The following is an 18,796-nucleotide window of genomic DNA, read 5'->3' on the forward strand; positions in this document are numbered from 1 at the left end:
TAATGTTTTGTCCATATATTCTACATTTTCAATAAATTCTGAAGTATTCAATACCATACTGCTGAGATAATGAAACAGTTAATGCTGAAAATGCTTGTGAATACATACAATATTTACTTTCTATTGCAAATGAATGCTATATAGCTTTTTTAAGATGACCACCTTTTGTTATAGTGTCTATAACTAGGTTTTGTGCTACAGAGATGGAAGATGTATTGTACCGTAATGCAACAGAATAGTTAATAACTAAAGAATTATTTCTAACATGGAATCTACAATTTCCCACAAGGTCCCAGAAAGAGAAGATGAAACTAAAATACACTGCTGTTTCATTTTCTTCAAGTAACAACACTTTCTGAACTGATGAAAATATGAAGCAAATAAGAAAGACAATTTTTTTTAATGGAATTCCCTCTCCTGGTTCTACAAATATACAGCAGCCATTGCTACAAATGGTTTTTCAGTGGCTGGATAAATAAATCACACAGTGATGTCAATAATGGAAAGGTGAATATATTTGCTCTTTTATTATACAAATTCTACATTTTTCTGGAGCAGTAGTTTCTTTCAATGAATCCAGCGATGTTCTTTTGTTTTAATATGTACATCAGTTTGAATGCCTCAGTTATATTTTTTCTTCTTCTTTGATCCCATATTTATAAGTTTTCAAATACTGCTGAAAGAACAGCATGATGTCCAGGATAATGTACACGTGTAACTAAGGCCAACCTTATGCATACACTGTATGAATCAAACACTGTTTTAACTGAAAAGTCAGGGTGCTTGGGTCAGAGAAATAATGCTGTCTTCAATCTCTGAAAGTTTCTTCAACATTTCATTCAATTCAGTCTCATCAAATTCCATGGTCAAAAGCTCAGATTCCTACAATAAAAAGGAAGAAAAACAATAGGTTTAGATACAGTAACTTTTTAACGTGAAAATGAAATCAACACTCTATTCAATTAATGATGTTCCCTGCCTAAAATCATATTTTGCATGCTTTTGTTTTATTATTAAATCTGTTTGCTGTCCATCTCGCTTTTATGGACATTAGAGTAATATACACACAACTACACTTTTATAGACTTCCTGAAGTTGCAGCACCTGGTTTCTCAACTAAATGGTACACTTGGTGCATCATGTGCTCTGCCAAGTAGCATCTTGAGTATCTTGCATTCTGAGAACAGAATGTCCTTATTTTTATACTTTCCACATTCAGCAATGCTTCTCTTAAGAATAAAAATATGATAAAAATGCTTGCATATTTGCCATAAACTCCTTGTTACGTTGCTATTCTTAGCCAGGCCTCCTAAACATAATTTTTGTTTTTGAAAATGTTATCGAAGTCCAGTAAACATCCCAACATTCTCCGCTTGAATATAAATTGTATAGCTTGACAACTTCCAAGATTTCTTTTAGGGAATGTGTTCTCTATTAGTATAATTTTACTTTAGTCAGCCTAGATAAATTTGCTATCAATCAAGTGCTAGTAGAACAGTCAAAAGTCAAACCAGAAAGCTTGCAAATTATTTCAGAATACGTTGTGTGATGGTTTGAATAATATGTGGAAGAAACAATTGATCTTTATATTGCCCAATATTTATTTCTTATTCTTACTAAGAGAGATAAATACATCTGTAACAATAGTTATAGAACTATTATGTACTGGTAGTTGATTATTTGTTTTTCTTTGAATAGTACTATTTTAATGGGTTTGGAATTTTTTTCCAAAATTCTTTTTTGTGTGTGTATTGTTCACCTCCGGAGTTATATACATAAGATGGGCAGTTGTATAAATTTTCTAAATAAGTGAACAAAGAATGTGCAAGTATCCTGGCCCATTCAAAACAAAATTTGTAGAAAGGCAAGAACAAGCTATTTGCGCATCAAATCTAAATGATACAAATATTGTGTCTGATCATAGAAATGTATAAATTTCTCTGGATGGACTTGTTTTCAGCTGTATAATATATAATGTATAGTCAAAATTTAACAAAGAGACAAAAACAACAAAACCCTGGGCTGCTTTTCTTTAGTAAACAAAAAAACCCCAAATCCTTTATAAATCACACACAAACCACTCAATCATAATGAGCATCTTCCTCAAATAATATGGTTGTTTGGTTTCAGTGGAGCATGCTTCATGAACCCAATTGTTGCGACTTATAAACAATGATTTATAGATTAATGTATTGTGTGAATCTGGCTAAGGCTTATTCAAAAGCCGATGGTTAAAAAACAATGATTTATAGTGCAACGATTTATACTGCAAGATGTGCAATAGCAAACATGAATTCTTGTTTATAGGGTTCATGACAGTGAGACCTTGCATGAGAATCCCTGAAGTGAGCTAGATAGGAAGCTGGATGGATTCACCTCTATCTCTTTATCCTTTTAAAGTCAGGGAAAATAGCTGAAACAATTCAAGCTTTATTTATTAGAGACAGAGAATGCTTTTGAAAGCTGCATGATGGACAGCAAAACAACAGTTGCAATTTCTTCCTTTACTTTCTTACAGGCTTAGGATGCTACATAACTAGCAAGAAGTATAAAAGACATAGGAGCTCTGCTGGAAAATAAAAGGAGGCAATGTTACAGAAGAATGCCATCAGAGCCACTGGGAATCAAGCAGCATACAAATTAAATACATATATACACACATACTGTACATCTACATTCATGCTGGTTACTGTGCTGACAGATCAATCTGCAGTTTGTACGATGCTATGAGAGTGGAAAACACTCTTGCTATTGCCCCTATTAGCTGCCTAGGTGTAAAGAATAAAAGAGGGAAGGAGGAAGTAGTAAACAACCTTTTTGTCAGGGGTATTAAGTGTATAGTTGGAACTGATAGGTAGTAGTTAGCAGTTTGGTGATTTTCCTGCACATTTGAGTCTCATCTTCTTGTAAAGACTGAAATCAGCTGCTCAGGCCAGGTAGAACTATTGTGTAAGATCAAATGAGGGGGTTGCAATCTCAATTTTGGGAAACAAGTGATGTAAAGTCCTTCTGCTGGAAGGAGCAGATGGAAAAGGTTTAGGATTTGACTCTGGGCAAACACACAAACATCATGCAATTTGATCACTAAGCAAAATGTGATGGTGATGGACTTAAGTCATTTTTGCTGCGGTTGTTGAGAGAATCACTTGAGGTTGGTTAAGTGAGACATTACACAACCGTAACCTACTTCTCCATTGACTCTGCTTGTTGGAATCAGGTATGAAGTTCACAAATAGCAATCATGTGACCATAAGATGCTGCAATGGTGATAAACACACACCAATTGTGAAGCACCTGAATGCCAATCATATGACTGGAATGATGGTTGTAAATGTGTGGACCAATTGTAAAGGTACTTTTTCAGTGGTGTCATAAATTCGAATGGTGATTAAATAGGTCAGTCATTAAACAAGGTCTATCTATAAGCAGATCTTGTGTGTGTGTGTGTGTGTGTGTGTGTGTATTCCTACATGTGCAAATAAAAATACCTTACAGTATCAAATTTGTGACACTTCTCCTGTTAAGTAGTCACTGATGTAAGGTTGAGTTTCAGTAGAATGAAGACTTATCACTGTCCCATAGGCTATAATTGGCTTTAAGGAAAAAATGTGTGTTCTATACTCGGTGGTTGCTCTAGGTTCAGAACAGATGAAACCAATGAGATGGTGTTTCTTAGTTGTCTACCGAGTTAAAAAATGCATAATGCCAATTGAATTCTTCATTTACTAGTTTTTATAGTATACTATATTGATAAGCCCTATCTGCTTCAGCAGAGTCAGGTATGTTTCTTATCAAAACCTTCAAAATGGAACTCTCTTGCCAAGTTTCTTACACTCCCATATTTTTCCAATGACATTTAACAGTTTTCAAAAAGAACAAAGACACCCTTTGGTTAATCCTATTTTAAAGACTGGTACTTCTCTATTCCTTGATGCTCCAATCCTACACAACAGTAGTTCCTCCACTTTGTAAGAGGCCCAGATTCACATTTAACAGAAAAAGTGTGAAATAACTTTCATTGCATCCTTTCTTTCATTTCTCATTTCCAAAATGTTCTTACTAATGTTGATAAAATAGCAACTAAGGTAGGGCATGTTTTAACATGTAATACCAATTCTGGATGATATTTATTTTGCTTGATCTTATTATGTTTTTTGTTACTAGAAATCCAAAAGGCTGCAATGTAGCTAAAATAATTTTCAGTACTTTGGTATGCCAGTGACAAAATCCACCTGCATTCTGTTCCAAACCTCTCTTTTCTTTGGTTTCCTAAGCTTCTCTGGATTAATCCTAAAGCTTGAACTGGTTACTAGCTTTCCTCCAAATGGTGAGAAATGCAAAGTCATCATGTGATCTGTGGGTTCTGAGATCTGGCAGCAGTACAGCTGGTATCTGGAAAATACTGCATCTAGAATTAGTAGCCTGGGGGAAGTCAGCTGCTGAGTTTCAATATGGTCATGTGTGATATTTTCATATTAATGCTAAAGAAAATAACGCTCAAGTTCTGTTATTTGAAATCCATATACTCAGTACCTCTAGAATTTAATAGCATAAAGTAGAGGTTGTATTACAAGAAGCCTGAAAGGTAACACTCCTAACTGGATTCTTTTAATGATGCAATTAAGTGGTAGAGTTTAGGACTGCATTGTATCATCTTGTAATGCGAGTATTTATAAACCTTAGGCAAACAATTGTTTAGGACGGTAGGCAATGAGGCACATGAAAGAGGATCTGCAGACATGATATTGGTATACATAGGGCTTCAGAAAGAAGTCCTGTTGATATAAATGCTTTTGTTGATAGCAGCTGAAATATATCTTGTAGGGGTACAAATCTAAGACAGTTAAGTTACTTTTCTCTGTCCTCTCTATAAAAGTGTTATGTATTTTAGCTTTAATTGCAGGGGTCTTTCTGATTATGTCCTATGACAAATTTGAAAAAAAAAAAAAAGGTAGTGTTCTACATTTTGGAAAATAGGTTGCTTTCCTTTAGGTGTAAAAAAATATCCAGCTATTTAAATAGGGCTTTAGGTAACTAGTTGCTGTTTAGCTAAGATTTTTTTCACCCTATAGGCTTGCCTAGAATCGATAAGCTATGGCTTTAAATCCACATGGATGACAAAAACAAATACATAACTATTAAAAATGATACAGTATCACCCCCTTTGTAATAAATACAAGAAATAAAGGATATGCAAGTAATCTTTGATGTATAACCACAATTGAGCCTGTAGTTTCTGTTATTAAGCGAGACAGTTGTTAAGTAAGTTTTGCCCCATTTTTCTTGCCACAATTAAATGAACCTGGCTCTCCTATTGACTTTGCTTGTCAGAAGGTTGCAAAAGGTGAGCATATGACTCTGGGACACTGCAACCATCATAAGTATGAGTCAGTTGACAAGTGTCCAAATGTTGACTACGCAACCATGGCAGCAGTGGGATCCTGCCTGTTCCACTACTGGTTCGGTGATCACGTGCACGGGCTCCTAACGTGCCCGTGCAGCTTTCTGCACACCAGCTGAGGCCTGCAGTGCCAATCAGCTGAGGGTGGGGGAATCCTGCACTTTTCTCTTCTTTCTCCTCTCAGCTGATTGTCAGGAGGCTTTTTTTACTCCTGGTTTGGCCGAACTGGTCACATACTGAACCATGGGGATGCTGCAACAGTCGTAAGTGTGAAAAATGGTCATTAGGTTACTGTTTTGAGTGCCATTGTAACTTCAAACAACCACTAAATGAATTGTTGTAAGTCTAAATGAATTGTTGTAGATGCTTTCTGACAATTTATTATTCTTGCTTTATCTTAAGTGATAGACTAATGAAGACAAACTAGAATCATCAATAACCCAGATTGAGTCTTTCATATGAAATCTCAAGTAAGAGAGATTAGTATGCATTAATTTCTTTAAAAATAATATTGCACCCACAACAACCCATTGCCTTTACAAGACACAAAGATACCTGAAAGTTGGTTACTATCTTAAACGTCTAAGTAATGTGTAATCACTACGTCCAAATATGATCGTCAAATAAGAAAATATCGGAAAGCACTGCAGTAATTCTATTTGCCCAATTGCCTGTATTTTTGGCAGCAACTTTTTCTTTCTGTCAATCTACCTATCTATGATAGTTTGTGCCTGTAATTTGGCACAAATATTGCAACATTTGAAATATCTAAAGTAATGCTTATTTCAACAATTCATTTTCATTGATGGAAAAATGAAAATATATACTTAATATGCCAAATATATTTGGTCTACATGTATTTGCTTTAGGGTATACAATCTGAAAGGCAGTATCATTTTTTGTGCCATATTATAAAGTGAGACAATAGTATTTTTTTCTTTAATTCTTTTTAATGAAATAGATGTCACTGGAAATTAAGTAGAAAAGATTGGAGCAAACCCAAGGAATACTTTCCATCTGGTATAGCGCAGCTGATTTAATTTCATTGCTTTTATAATATTAAGTTCTATTTTTTCAATCCATTTTTATCACACAAATCAAAGAAGGATTACTTTATGGAATAGAATCGAATAATTTATTGGCCAAGTGTGATTGGACACACAAGGAATTTGTCTTGGTGTAAATACTCTCAGTATACAGAAAGAAAAGGTACATTCATTAAGAATCAAGAATCATAACGTACAACACTTAATGATAGTCATAGGGTACAATCAACAATCAAATCATACTAGGAAACAGTAAAGTGGGAGGGGATGGGTGATAAGGAGTGGTGAGAAGATTAACAGTAATAGTAGTGTACACTTTGTAAATAGTTGAACAGTGTTGAGGGAATTATTTGTTTAGCAGAGTGATGGCTTTCGGGGGAAAAACTGTTCTTTAGCAGCTCTCAAAACAAGTTAACCTTTTTTTTTTTTTTTTGGACTTCGCTCCATATAGTACGTGCAAAGTATCAGATACACACATAATGGAAATTAACAGCAAAAATAATAAGAGTTTGGCTGTGTCCCTGAATAACTCTCAGTTAACAGCAGTTTTTCTGCCCTAACAATGAAAAAACATAACTGCACAGGAATAGCTTGTCAATAAAAGCTGTCAAATAAGCTTTATATTGTAATGAATGAAGGGAAATTTCCATTTGAAGAGGAATACTTTGAGATACTAAATGAGCTAAAGGAAAGTAGCTGACTTGTCAGTTCAAGTAAATGGAAGGCCAGGAAAATGAATGCTGAGAAGGCATTCAGGAGAGAGGGTTTCTCCTGGTAGGTATGCTTTTGCGAGAAGAGAGGAAAATCTCTATTTTGTCTTTGTGGTTTGGTTGTCCCGTTCCCCCACCCCCCTTGCTTTGAGCTTGGCTGAAAGGAAGAGAAAAGTAAACATTTCAACCAGCAGCAACTGGACTGGAATCTCATTAGGAGCAGATTCTTTAGAAAGCAATAGGTCATCTCTTCTTTACCTTTTCTTTTCTCCTTTCTTCTAAGCCTTTGACCTTGATATCTAAAATAAAGATTCTTTCTGTTGAACTATGGGGCAGAGAATTCCCTCTGGAGTAAAGTGGTTGGTAGCAGCACACAGCTGTCAGTTTTTCAAAAGTTGCACTAAGATGCAGCAGAGTTGTGGGAGAAGGCATTGGTGACTCCTCATAGGACCCATTGGGGTCCAAGCTACTATATCCTTTGCATGTTCACCCCTGCACCTTGTAACACCTATACATTTTTTCCTTACGTGTCTCTTAAGCACCTTCCTTTTGCTGTCAGCCTCTGCTTCACCTATTTAGGTCAGCACATTGTGTATTTCTTCATGGTGTTTGGCCTTGGACAAACACACTGTGACTGATGGATAGTTCCTTGTGTGAATTGTTTAGAGAAAACAGCATTAGGTAAGGCTAAGCAGATCATAACCTCCCATCACCTTTCCTGACTCATTAAAAGAAGCAATAACATTGGCAGGATAGCCATAATGATGTTTAGAAGGAAAGGTGATAACGAGAAGGGATCCTTGGAAGTGAGGAAGGTTGTGAGAAACAAGGGTAAGAGAGATCATGGGGAAAAAGTAAGACATTAACTGTTACCAATAAAGGAGAATATTGGTAGCTCAGGTTCGACATGAGGGATCCTTGGTGCTCTCTGAGCATTCTTGTTTTCTTGCAGATGCTTCATTACCCTAAGTAGGTAACATCGTCAGTACTCACAGCATTGATGATGTTGTCGAGTTTGGGTAATGAAAAGTCTGCAAGAAAACAAGCACGCTCAGAGAGCACTAAGGACCTCACATTAACTGTTATTCTACCATATCTTCTCTGTATTAATAAAATAATTGCCTCTGCAATCCCTCATTAAACTACTTTTAGCCTCCTGGATTATATATATACACTTTGATTTGCATAAATCTCTCCTGCTCTTTTTCAGATTTGCCACTGCAGCCTCTAAAACCAAAATAAACACAATTTGTATTTCTATCTGGGGCTTCTAGTTATTACTATTACTCATAAAGGATTTTTTTTTCTTACACTGTAAGAACTAATGATGCACATATTTAGTTTGCTACCTACATTTAAACATTATGCTATTTCTACTTTATGTATTCATTACTTTATAAAGATTTGGATATGAAAAACAACAAATACATATTTAAAATTAATAGTTTTACATTTTGATCTTCCACGTCACGTTTATCTACATGACTAAAAGGTGCTTTGTCATAATAACTGTGAAAAGTTCTTAGAGTTCCTAGGATACCGTTCATTCATAATTGATTTGGCTTCGTTTATTTTAAAGATAAATATTTCAGAACAAATAAAAACTGTTAAAGTACTCAGTTTAAAATTTCACAGACTTACTAATGATGACATGGAAAACTCATGAAATTTAAAGCAACTTCTGAATATGTCATTTATTTTTCTGGTAAACAGAGACTTACCACAAAAGATGGAATTTGGGAAAAGATAAATACATATGCATTTGGGGCTCCTTTGAAACACTTGCTAATAAACCTTAATACACTAGATCATGTTCTTTTGGTTTCAGAGTGCCAAGGTTATATTTGTTCATATTTCATAAAATATGAACTACTCATATATGTAAGTCTACCCTTGTTTATATCTGTAGTACCAAGAGTGTATGGCAGAGTTAAACCAGGGGTGTCTTATTCATGGCCTGTGGGTCAAATGCATCATGTGCTGGCTCCGCCCCTGCCTGGTTTAGCTAAGGGGAAAAAGTCCCAATACATCACGTGACACCACGAGTTTGACACGCCTGATTTAAACACATGGTAGCAACTCAACTAGGCATTTTGATAAAATATGTGTGTAAACCTAACAGGTTAATTCTTGAAGGCTTTCTGAGCAGGGTCATTTTCAAAGCTAACTTCTCAAAATAACTGAGATAAATTGCAACAATGTTTTACTGATCACATGTTTACTTTGGCTTAGAGGGCCTGATTCTTAGAACAAAATTTGAGCAGCTGTTCAAAGGCTCTATTGTCCTCTCTCTCATCTCCTTGAAGGACCTACTAAATGTTTTTGGCACAAAAGACGGGAAACATGTTCAATGAAATGTGATCCAATTCCTTTCTGAAATGTCCTTCCCACCAAGCAAGGGACTGGGACTATAAGGCCTAACAGGAAGAAGACACTATTCTTGCTGATATAAATCTCACATGAAAACAACTGAAATGTCAGGTTTCCTTCTTTTCAAATAATTTCAAACACTATTTAATGCTTAAAATGATTTAAAAATATTTAGCATTTACCACATGATGGCTGCTTTTAAGATTGTTATAGATATTTAGTTTTATCAGGAAGTGATTATAATATATAGCAAGGTGGTCCCCCAAAGTGATCATTATCAATCCCCAACAGAAAATGTCTGGGGGTCAATAAGTGGTTGATAAATGATGCTCAATTGTATCAATTAATCTTTTGGGGTCTCTGTAGAGCTCTACACCAGTCCCTAATCCTGAAGGTAAGTTGTTACCTGCAAGAGAATGTTACCTGGGCTTGAACCACCAGTGACAGCGGCCTTGAGTTGCCTTTATTATTATGCTTGGTCACACAGTTAGACAGATGTTTAGTCTGAATTTGGCATCTTTGTGCACCTATTGAGTCCTTCTCAAGGACCAGTGATAGGCAGATTTGTTTAATATTAAATTTATTGTTGCAAGATGTCAGCTATTCCAAGTAAAGCTGCCTGTTGCAATTGATTGATAGTTATTGTGTCAATGGCAATGTTGTTCAGGTGATACTGCAGATGTTTTGGAGCAGCACTCAAGGCACCTACAGGTAGTTCTCAATTTACAACCAAAATTAAGACCAGAATTTGTATTGCTAAGCAAGGTGGTTGCTAAGTGAGTTGCAACATATTTTATGACTTTTTTTCAGTGGTGTTTTAACTTTAAACAGTTGCTAAACAAATGGTTGTAAATTGAGGACTACATGTATTATCGTTAGTACTATCTTTGCTTTTGTTTGCCACAGTCATTCTATTTCTATTTGCAGGACTTTATATTTTACAATTTTACTCCATTTCTTTCTTTTTTATTCTGCTGTATCCCAGGTATTGTAGGGTCCACTATCCTCACTCTTATGTCTTATCAACAATTATCAAGTCGGGGTGGGGTACTGTGTGGCAGACACTTGTCTGTTTAATATTATTATAACATACACAACAATGTGAAATTACGGCTGCTAGTTCTTTAACTGGTGTCTGCAATCATACAAATCCATTTCTTCTAAAAAAAAACCTTGGATGTTGTAATGTATTGGCATAGAATATGTGCAGATCCAAGCAGCGTGGCCTTTTGTAACTGATTATGGAAACTTTGGCAACGTGCAGATTTTCTAACTTGTTCTTGGCTTTTATGTGCAGTAAGCATCCAAAACGTGTTTTTCTTCTTTGACAGTTTGTTTGACTTCTGTGGGCCACGTTTAATCTATCCATATTATTACAGGTATGTAAATGCATTGAGAACAGCTGTTAGCTTTGTTGTTTTTTGCTCCAAACTGTCCACTTCCGCTTGAGTCTAATAATTCCAGCAGGGTATCATATTACAGGTCTGGATGGCTTTGATGCTGCTTCCACCATTTTATTTTGTTTTTAGCATTTTTCTCCCTGTTTGGTTGTATTCTTTGCTAATCAAATCTTGTGGTGTTTTTTTTTTCCAAATGTAAAATGGCCAAATATGTGTAGCTTCATCCTGATTGCGCCTGATAGTTTGGCCATTCGGCATTTCAATCCCATTACTGTTCTTGATTTTACCCCGATTTATTGCTCCCGTAGCACATTTTTAGGCCAAAATCCATTGCTATATCTACATTAAAAATTATTATATTTGTCAATGGTTGAATTTTGATTTCTGATATTCCATAAAGTTTCACATCATTCATATAAAGCAGATGTGAATTTTTGGTAACCAATATTTGTTTTCTTCAAAATCACTGAAAGTGGGATCAGAGCAGAGGTCATATTCAGTCAGTTCTGCCAGGTTCTGGAGAACTGGTAGCAGAAATTTTGAGTAGTTCAGAGAACAGGCAAATCCCACCTCTGACTGGCCCCGCCCCCATCTATTCTCTGCCTCTCGAGTCCTAGCTGATCGGCTGGGTCTTCTTTTGTTGCCCTGCACAGAAGAACGGAGCTGGAAAGCAGGTTAGTGGGGTGGGGAGGGAATGGAGATTTTGCAGTATATCCTTCCTCTGGAGTGGGGTGGAAATGGAGATTTTACAATATCCTTCCCCTGCCATGCTCACCAAGCCACACCACACCCACCAAGCCATGCCCACAGAACTGGTACTAAAAAAACCTGACTACCACCACTGGATCAAAGTAATAACAAATAATAAGGGTTATGAGGCATTTTGGAAGATGCCTCTCCTAATGTTTGACAAGCATCTTCAACCACCAATTCTGTCTATCACTGCTTTGTTATTTTTTCTGTAACTATTCTAACTTGCATCTGATTTTAATTCCTTTCTCTTGGCTTCCAGCTTGATCCTCCTTTGTGGAATTGAGTATGATTTTGCTTTCATTTTTAAATTTTGATAATCCATTCTTCTGTAACCACTAGGGCTGTATTCTAGGGAAGCAGATTGTTCTGTTTAATATGGGGGTATCAAATTCAAGGCCTGCAGGCCAGATCCAGCCTGTGATATAGTCGGGCCTATCCTGGAAAATGTAAGGGGCTGGCTCATGTTGCTTCAGCCCGGTTTACCCACGTTGTTTTGGCATAGTCTATCCACGTTGCTTTGGCCTGGTCTATACCAATGCAAAGAGGAAACATCAGGCCAACATGGCTTCAGCCCAGTCTACCCAATGCAAAGAGGAAACATGCCAGCAGTTTGGGGATGGCGTCAAGCTGGCCACGCCTACCCAGCTGGTCACACCCACCCAGTTGGCCATGTCCCCAATGTCAACCACAGCCCTGATACAGCCCTCAATGAAATTGAGTTTGACACCTTTGGTTTAATAGATATTACTGTAATCCTTGCAAGTACCTTAGTCACATCCTTCATTATAGGTGCTAGTGTTACAAAGTTACTACTTTCAATACGGCAGCCTTTGTCTGTACTGGTAATTCTGCAATACTATTGTTGGTATTGTTGGAGGGTCACTTATAGGTTGTTTCAGTGCTGGCTTATATTGGCTCCCTTGTTATTACTAATTCTAAGTTATTTCTGTAGTTCAAGTCAAGTTTTTATTTTGTATTTGCAATTGTGGTTATCTGAAGTTCTTCTACTGTTCTATTGCTATTTTGGAGTCTTCAAAATATTGTTGTATCATTATTTGTAATATTATTTAAAGTAGCATTTATTATATACTTTCATATAATACATGTTTGGAGGCTGGTGAATAACTTAAACTTCATGATGGTGGGGGCGGTCAATGAACTAAAGAATTTGGATTACTTGATTTATACTATAACTGAATATAATTTTCTTCAATCTAATGTCCTCCAATCATCATGTCAATTGGGAGTAGCATATTTAAGAAAATTTGGGAATACTAATATAACAAATAGTATACAAATTTAACCACAAAGGATGAGACAGAGACTATGCTAAAATGACCACAATATGAAGACAAATACTGTAGAGAAACTATTGTTAAATTCTATGGAACATTCCCAAAGTAAGTTTATAAACAAGTACAGAAAGCACGAGGTCTGTAATTCTTTCTAACTCCTTGAAAATAACAATGCCTGAATATTGTGACCAGGAGGAAGAAGGACTTAGAAAGGGCAGGCAGAAATTGACCAGCTGCCTAACTGACTCTCCTGTAGAGATGCACTTTTTTTCGATTTTGCAACCTGTAGCCAGATAGAAGCTATTTCAACTTGAACTTTCTTTTGCTGAATTTCTTGCCATATCAAATTTGGTTGCTTACCCATAGTCCATTGGGCTAGAAAGAATAACAGTAACCATGTATAATAAAAAGCTATATTGACACATGATTTAATACTTTTCTGGGATTTTCTAATGTGTAAGGTGCTAAGGAACTGGTTATAATGACAGATAACTAGTAAGCTAGATGATGTATATTAGGCATAATAGTTGCCCTATTAGAGCTGAATGAATACTTGCTCAGTGCATTTTAAGTAAATGATGAATCATAAGGCAATTACCCCCCTTCATGACATCCTGTGGCATAGGAAAAACTATTATACTTTACATGAAGTTATCCACTGCTTCCTTGTGTCATATAAAAAAGCCCCGCATTGCTAATCAATATCATTGACATTATTCTTCCTGTTATTTTTCTCAAGTCTGCAACAAGCAGCACCTAATTTTACACATCCCACCATTAAACACCAACTTCATAATTGTAAGAAAAATCTTGCTGGATAGTTCCAAAATCTTTGCAAAAAAAGAGAGAGATTACAAAAGCTATGAGTGCTGAATGCCTTTCCTCCCTTTAATCTACTTTTATTTGCACTCTGAGGTTGAAACATTTTCTCCTCTTGCCTTGAAAAGGTTCCTCAAATTCTTCACTCTGTCATCAGTTATTTTTACTTTCTATATCTAGATACTGAATAGGTTTCTTCCACAGTACTATCATTTTACTACTCTCCGTAACTAAGTTGAAAGCCTTTTGTAAATTATACTCTGAAAAAATAGTTTGACACTTGAGACCTCCTTTCTGATTACACAGAAATAGCCAAAATAATAACAAACACACCAATATCTTCCAGGAAAAAAATTCTTTGCCTGAGATTTGAACACATATGTATGGGATGGGGGTTGTTGCACTATGCAGAAGAAGATACAGAACATAAAACCAAGTCATACTCAGCAAGGGTAGTTATTCTAAGGAGGAAAACTGCTTGCCCTCACCAATGGCTGGGCCTTCTTTCCTCTGTTACCCAGTTTTCTATCAAGATGCCATAAACAGGCGTTTGATTTAATATACAGTTTTCCTTGTCTGAAAAGGGCCATAGTTTTCCATGTTTTTACAGCCAAACAGCATGATTACATATTTTGTATAAGAAGGAAGACATCTAAAAATATATATGAATACAAAAAAAGCCATTAATTGACACATCTACAAAGGAAGCAAGCCTGTTGGCAACATATAAAGGTAGAATATTCAAAGCTAAAGTATTTGAAATACTACTCCCCTTTAATAAACAAACATACTATAGTTAAAATATTCATTGTTCTCTCAACAGTACTTCTTGAATTTGCCATGCTTTCTTTTCATTTGCTGTATTTTACTAAAAGTGCAAACTTATATATACATAAAGTAGAGACTTATTATTGGCCGCCATTACAACTGATTACAATTTTCCTCAGCTCAGCTAGTGTGACTAATGATGAGGAATGTTGGATTTTATATTTTAGCATCACCTCAACCCTGAATTAAGGTAGTCAGAAGCATACAGATTTGGGCATGTGGAACCTCTGCAATGAAAGCAGCTTTCTCTTGATCACTATAGCAGCAGCAATCTTGATCTAGCATTACTAACTTGATAATGATGCCAATACTCTAAGGAAAGAGCTTATTTATGCCATTTTACTAACTGCAATTTCACAACTCTATGCCAATGGACTGAACTGTGAAACTGACCACAGCGTTAGCTACTGGTCTAAGAGATAAAAGGACCTGTCGATTTTTGGTTATTTTCATTTATCATTTTTAAGCCAGTTCTAGCCTAAATTTAAAAGGAAAAATGCATGAACATGTTTATCCACAAGTACCCAATTCTGTAAGTACCTTATTATATGATATGGATTCATAAATGCATACTGTAACACTTTTAGAGCTGGAAAATATTTTAAATATTCACAGAAATCAAAAGACAACTGCATCCTGATCTGCCTGTTAAAGAAATCATATCAGGATGTGGGTTTTTAAAGTGGTTGTATAAAGAAAAAAAAACATTCAGTAGGATTATTCACTGAACAACAAAATATTTTAGTTTGAATTTTATAATTAGTTGTATGTGATGTTTTACAAAGACTTGAAGTAAGGAATAAACCGATTTTAAAATTGCTAAATTATTAAATAAAAATCTATAAAATCAATAGAATAATTTTATTTTATGTTACTTAAATATGAATCTATAGAAGTTTCACCTTGAGAATTGATTTTTGAACTTTATTTCTTTTTAACAATTTGCAATGTATTTTTCAACAGTTCATATTTGAGAATATGAATCAAGAAATGCATATTTAAATAACAATCCATATGTATATCTATATTTGTAAAGAAACATTTGGGGGCAGACTTTCAAAAATAGACATGAGAATATGCATGATATAAATGAGTAAATATAAGGAAAAGAAATTTTTTGGAAAAGTGAGGAAGTTACATTTTTCCTTGTTATATGTCTTGTTCTTTTGTATTCCATCTCCCAAACTAAACTAAAAATCACTTTTATATAGAATTATTTTAATTTTTTACACAGTACTTAGAATTTTGAGAGTTCAGTGAACAAATTATCATAATAACAACCATCAAGAATAGCACGCTTATATTAAAAATGAGAAAGGCATTTGATTAAAAGTGTCAAGAACCTGAAGTACAAATGAAGAAATAACAAGTGTAGGTACAGTATAGCAAAGCCAATTAAAATTTTACCATAATTCTTGGCCTATATTCTTAGCACTAAGCTAAATATAACTGAAGTATACATTTTTAATAGTGTTGGTCAAAATGATACTAAGCTGAATGATACTAAGCAGTTTAATATAGAGCAAGGGTGTCAAACTCATGAAGTCACGGCAGTATCACTTGAAGTATCGGGACTTTTCCCCCCTTCGCTACACTGGGTGGGGCATGGCCAGCATGTGATGTATCTGGCCCACGGGCTGGAAGTTTGACAGTCCTGATATAGATTACAGTGGTCCCCAACCTTTTTTGTGCCACGGCCCGGTACCGGCATCACAAAATCATCCTTGGCCTGGTACCGGCATCAGCACGCATGGCAAGGCGAGCCGAGTGACCGGCCAGCCAGCTGTCCCCCGCTTCTCCCCGCCACCTTTAACTCCTCCTTTGTACCTGTGTCAATCGGCTTCGCGATGGTCGCTCGGCTCGCCTTGCCATGCGTGCTGAAAGAATCCTCGTGCCTTAGTTTTGTTCGAAGCCCCCCCCCTCGATGAAACTAAGGCGCGAGGATTCTTTCAGCACCCAAATGCCGCTTTCTACCCGGAAAAGCTCACCGGAAGCACTTTTTCATCAAAACAAGATGGCGGCGCCCAGCAAACCGGTGGCCCGGTAGAAATTGTTCCACGGACCGGTACCGGTCCGGGGACCGGTGGTTGGGGACCCCTGGATTAGAGTATACAGTATAGAAAAATACCGCTGCAGCCAGTTGCCTACAATTTGGTTCAAATCCCACCAGGCTCAAGGTTGACTCAGCCTTCCATCCTTCTGAGGTGGGTAAAATGAGGACCCAAATTGTTGGGGGTAATATGCTGACTCTGTAAACTGCTTAGAGAGGGCTGGAAAACACTATGAAATGGTATATAAGTCTAAGTGCTATTGCTATATTTAGCTGTATGCAGGTACTGTTTACTGTTTCAATGTAGTTATAAACAAATGGATGGCTTATTTCAGTATAGTCATTTTTTTATTTCCTGCACTATTTTTGGAGTTGCAAATTGCTTATTCTCTAGCAACTACTGCATACCAAAGGCATATTTTTAATAAATCAAGATTGCCGAAAAATCCCAGTGACTAAACTCCTCCTAATCAACAGGAGTTGCCTTTACTTGTACAAATTTGCAATTATATTATAGGGATTCTAAAGGCCTTAATTAAGTCTATGACTATAGCCAGTGAGCAGTTTTTTTTTAATAGTAATATAATTATGCTACCAAATAAAGAAGGGATTAAATCAGAACTGGTTTCTATGCATCCCAACCACGTCATTTTATATTCTGAAAGCTTTATGGATTGAAGTGTTAATGCCTTACAACTAAACTGTCAGAGACCTTGAAAAAACATAATGATGGGAAATGTAGGTAAAAAAGAGTTCTGTGATCTAACAAAAATTAAGAGAATACTTCTACTAAATAGGCAAAGATACCATAAATTCTTTGGTTATGTTTCTAACTAACTAGGTTTTGCACATTTCTAAGTAGGTTTTGCTAAGTTTAATGAATGAATGGAACAAATTCTTTCAAACATAGTACAATCAAATGATAGATGTGTGCATAATGATGCAGCCATAAAAATAAGAGGTGGCTGTGTCTATCATTGTAGGTGAAGCATTTAAGAGTGTGGGGACCATTACTGAAAAAAAAGGTCATCTTGTCCACACCACATATATTTCTTTGGCAAGGGGAACAATCTCAATAGGCCTTCTCTTGATGGCTCACCCAGATCGTTATAAGAAAAACCTCAAGACTGTTCAACTTGATTCTTTTTATGCAGAAAGAGAGAGAAAATCTTTTAAGCTTTTAAGATTTTGTCATTATATTCTATAATTATTAGAATTCCAACAGTTCATAAGACTGTTTCTTCACTGGTCTATCTCAAATGGATGACAGATGGGCAGAACCCTTTTTGACATATTCCAATATATATACCAGCATCACACTGTACAGATCTTTTTAGACAATGACCAGTACTTTGAATTGAATCTGGAAGCCTTTTGAATTCAGTGACCTAATAGATGTAATCCTCTAATAGTAGGCTTCCTGAGCTAGCAGCCTTACTGCTGCATTCTGAATCTGTGGCAGTTCAGAGTCATCTTCCAAGGCAGACCCAAGTAGAGTGAATTGCGATAGGACAGTTATATGACACTCAATTCAGACTCCAAAGGGCATGACAGTGACTCAAGCCCATCAGAGTCCCAATCCGAGGAGGAAGACAAACAGCTGACAGGGAGCAGGAGTGTGGCTCTGTTGGCTGTGGAGGAAACTGGGGAAGGGCAAAGTCCGGCTGGGCAGAGGAGGGGAGAGGTAGAACAAGGGAGAGGGAATTCAGAGGAAGACCCAGGCCCACCCCCCTCTTCATCCTAGGGCACGCAGGGAGGAACGGAGAAGAGAGCAACGTGGGTTGCGTGGGAAGAAAGTTTAAAAGAGATGCAAGCTTTGGTTGTCTGTGTTCCTGGCATCCTCCCAACTGGGTTGAATTACTGCTGTTCCTTCATATCTGGAATTCCTGCTCTTGCCTTACCGGACTAATTACTTCATCTTGCCTTGATTGGATTTATAGTTACAGTTTTTGTTAATGTTTTGGACTTGAATCTCTGCAGCCAAAGGCTGTTCCCGGAAGAGTTTTTCTCCAGCCTAGAAGGTAACCAGGACATTGGGGGCAAAGTTGGAGCAAATAAAGGGACTCTTACTTATTATTTGACTGTATTGCCTTTGTGCCATGCCCTGGATCATCACAGTCACTA

At 36.5% G+C, this 18,796-nt stretch overlaps 1 protein-coding gene across 1 annotated transcript in view; it reads right to left on the minus strand.

Annotated features, from left to right (window-relative positions):
* Window positions 1-500: 500 nt before the first annotated feature.
* COMMD1 (copper metabolism domain containing 1) overlaps window positions 501-18,796 on the minus strand; it is an 88,049-nt gene continuing 69,753 nt past the window's right edge. The window contains exon 3 of the mRNA XM_026712854.2: window positions 501-882. Within this exon, the coding sequence (XP_026568639.1) occupies window positions 775-882 (108 nt within the window). The 3' untranslated portion in view covers window positions 501-774. The remainder of the gene's footprint in view (window positions 883-18,796) is intronic.

The sequence above is a fragment of the Pseudonaja textilis genome, chromosome 1 (genome assembly GCF_049901715.1).
Source record: "Pseudonaja textilis isolate UNSWEBS1 chromosome 1, rPseTex1.2, whole genome shotgun sequence".
Lineage (NCBI taxonomy): Eukaryota > Metazoa > Chordata > Lepidosauria > Squamata > Elapidae > Pseudonaja > Pseudonaja textilis.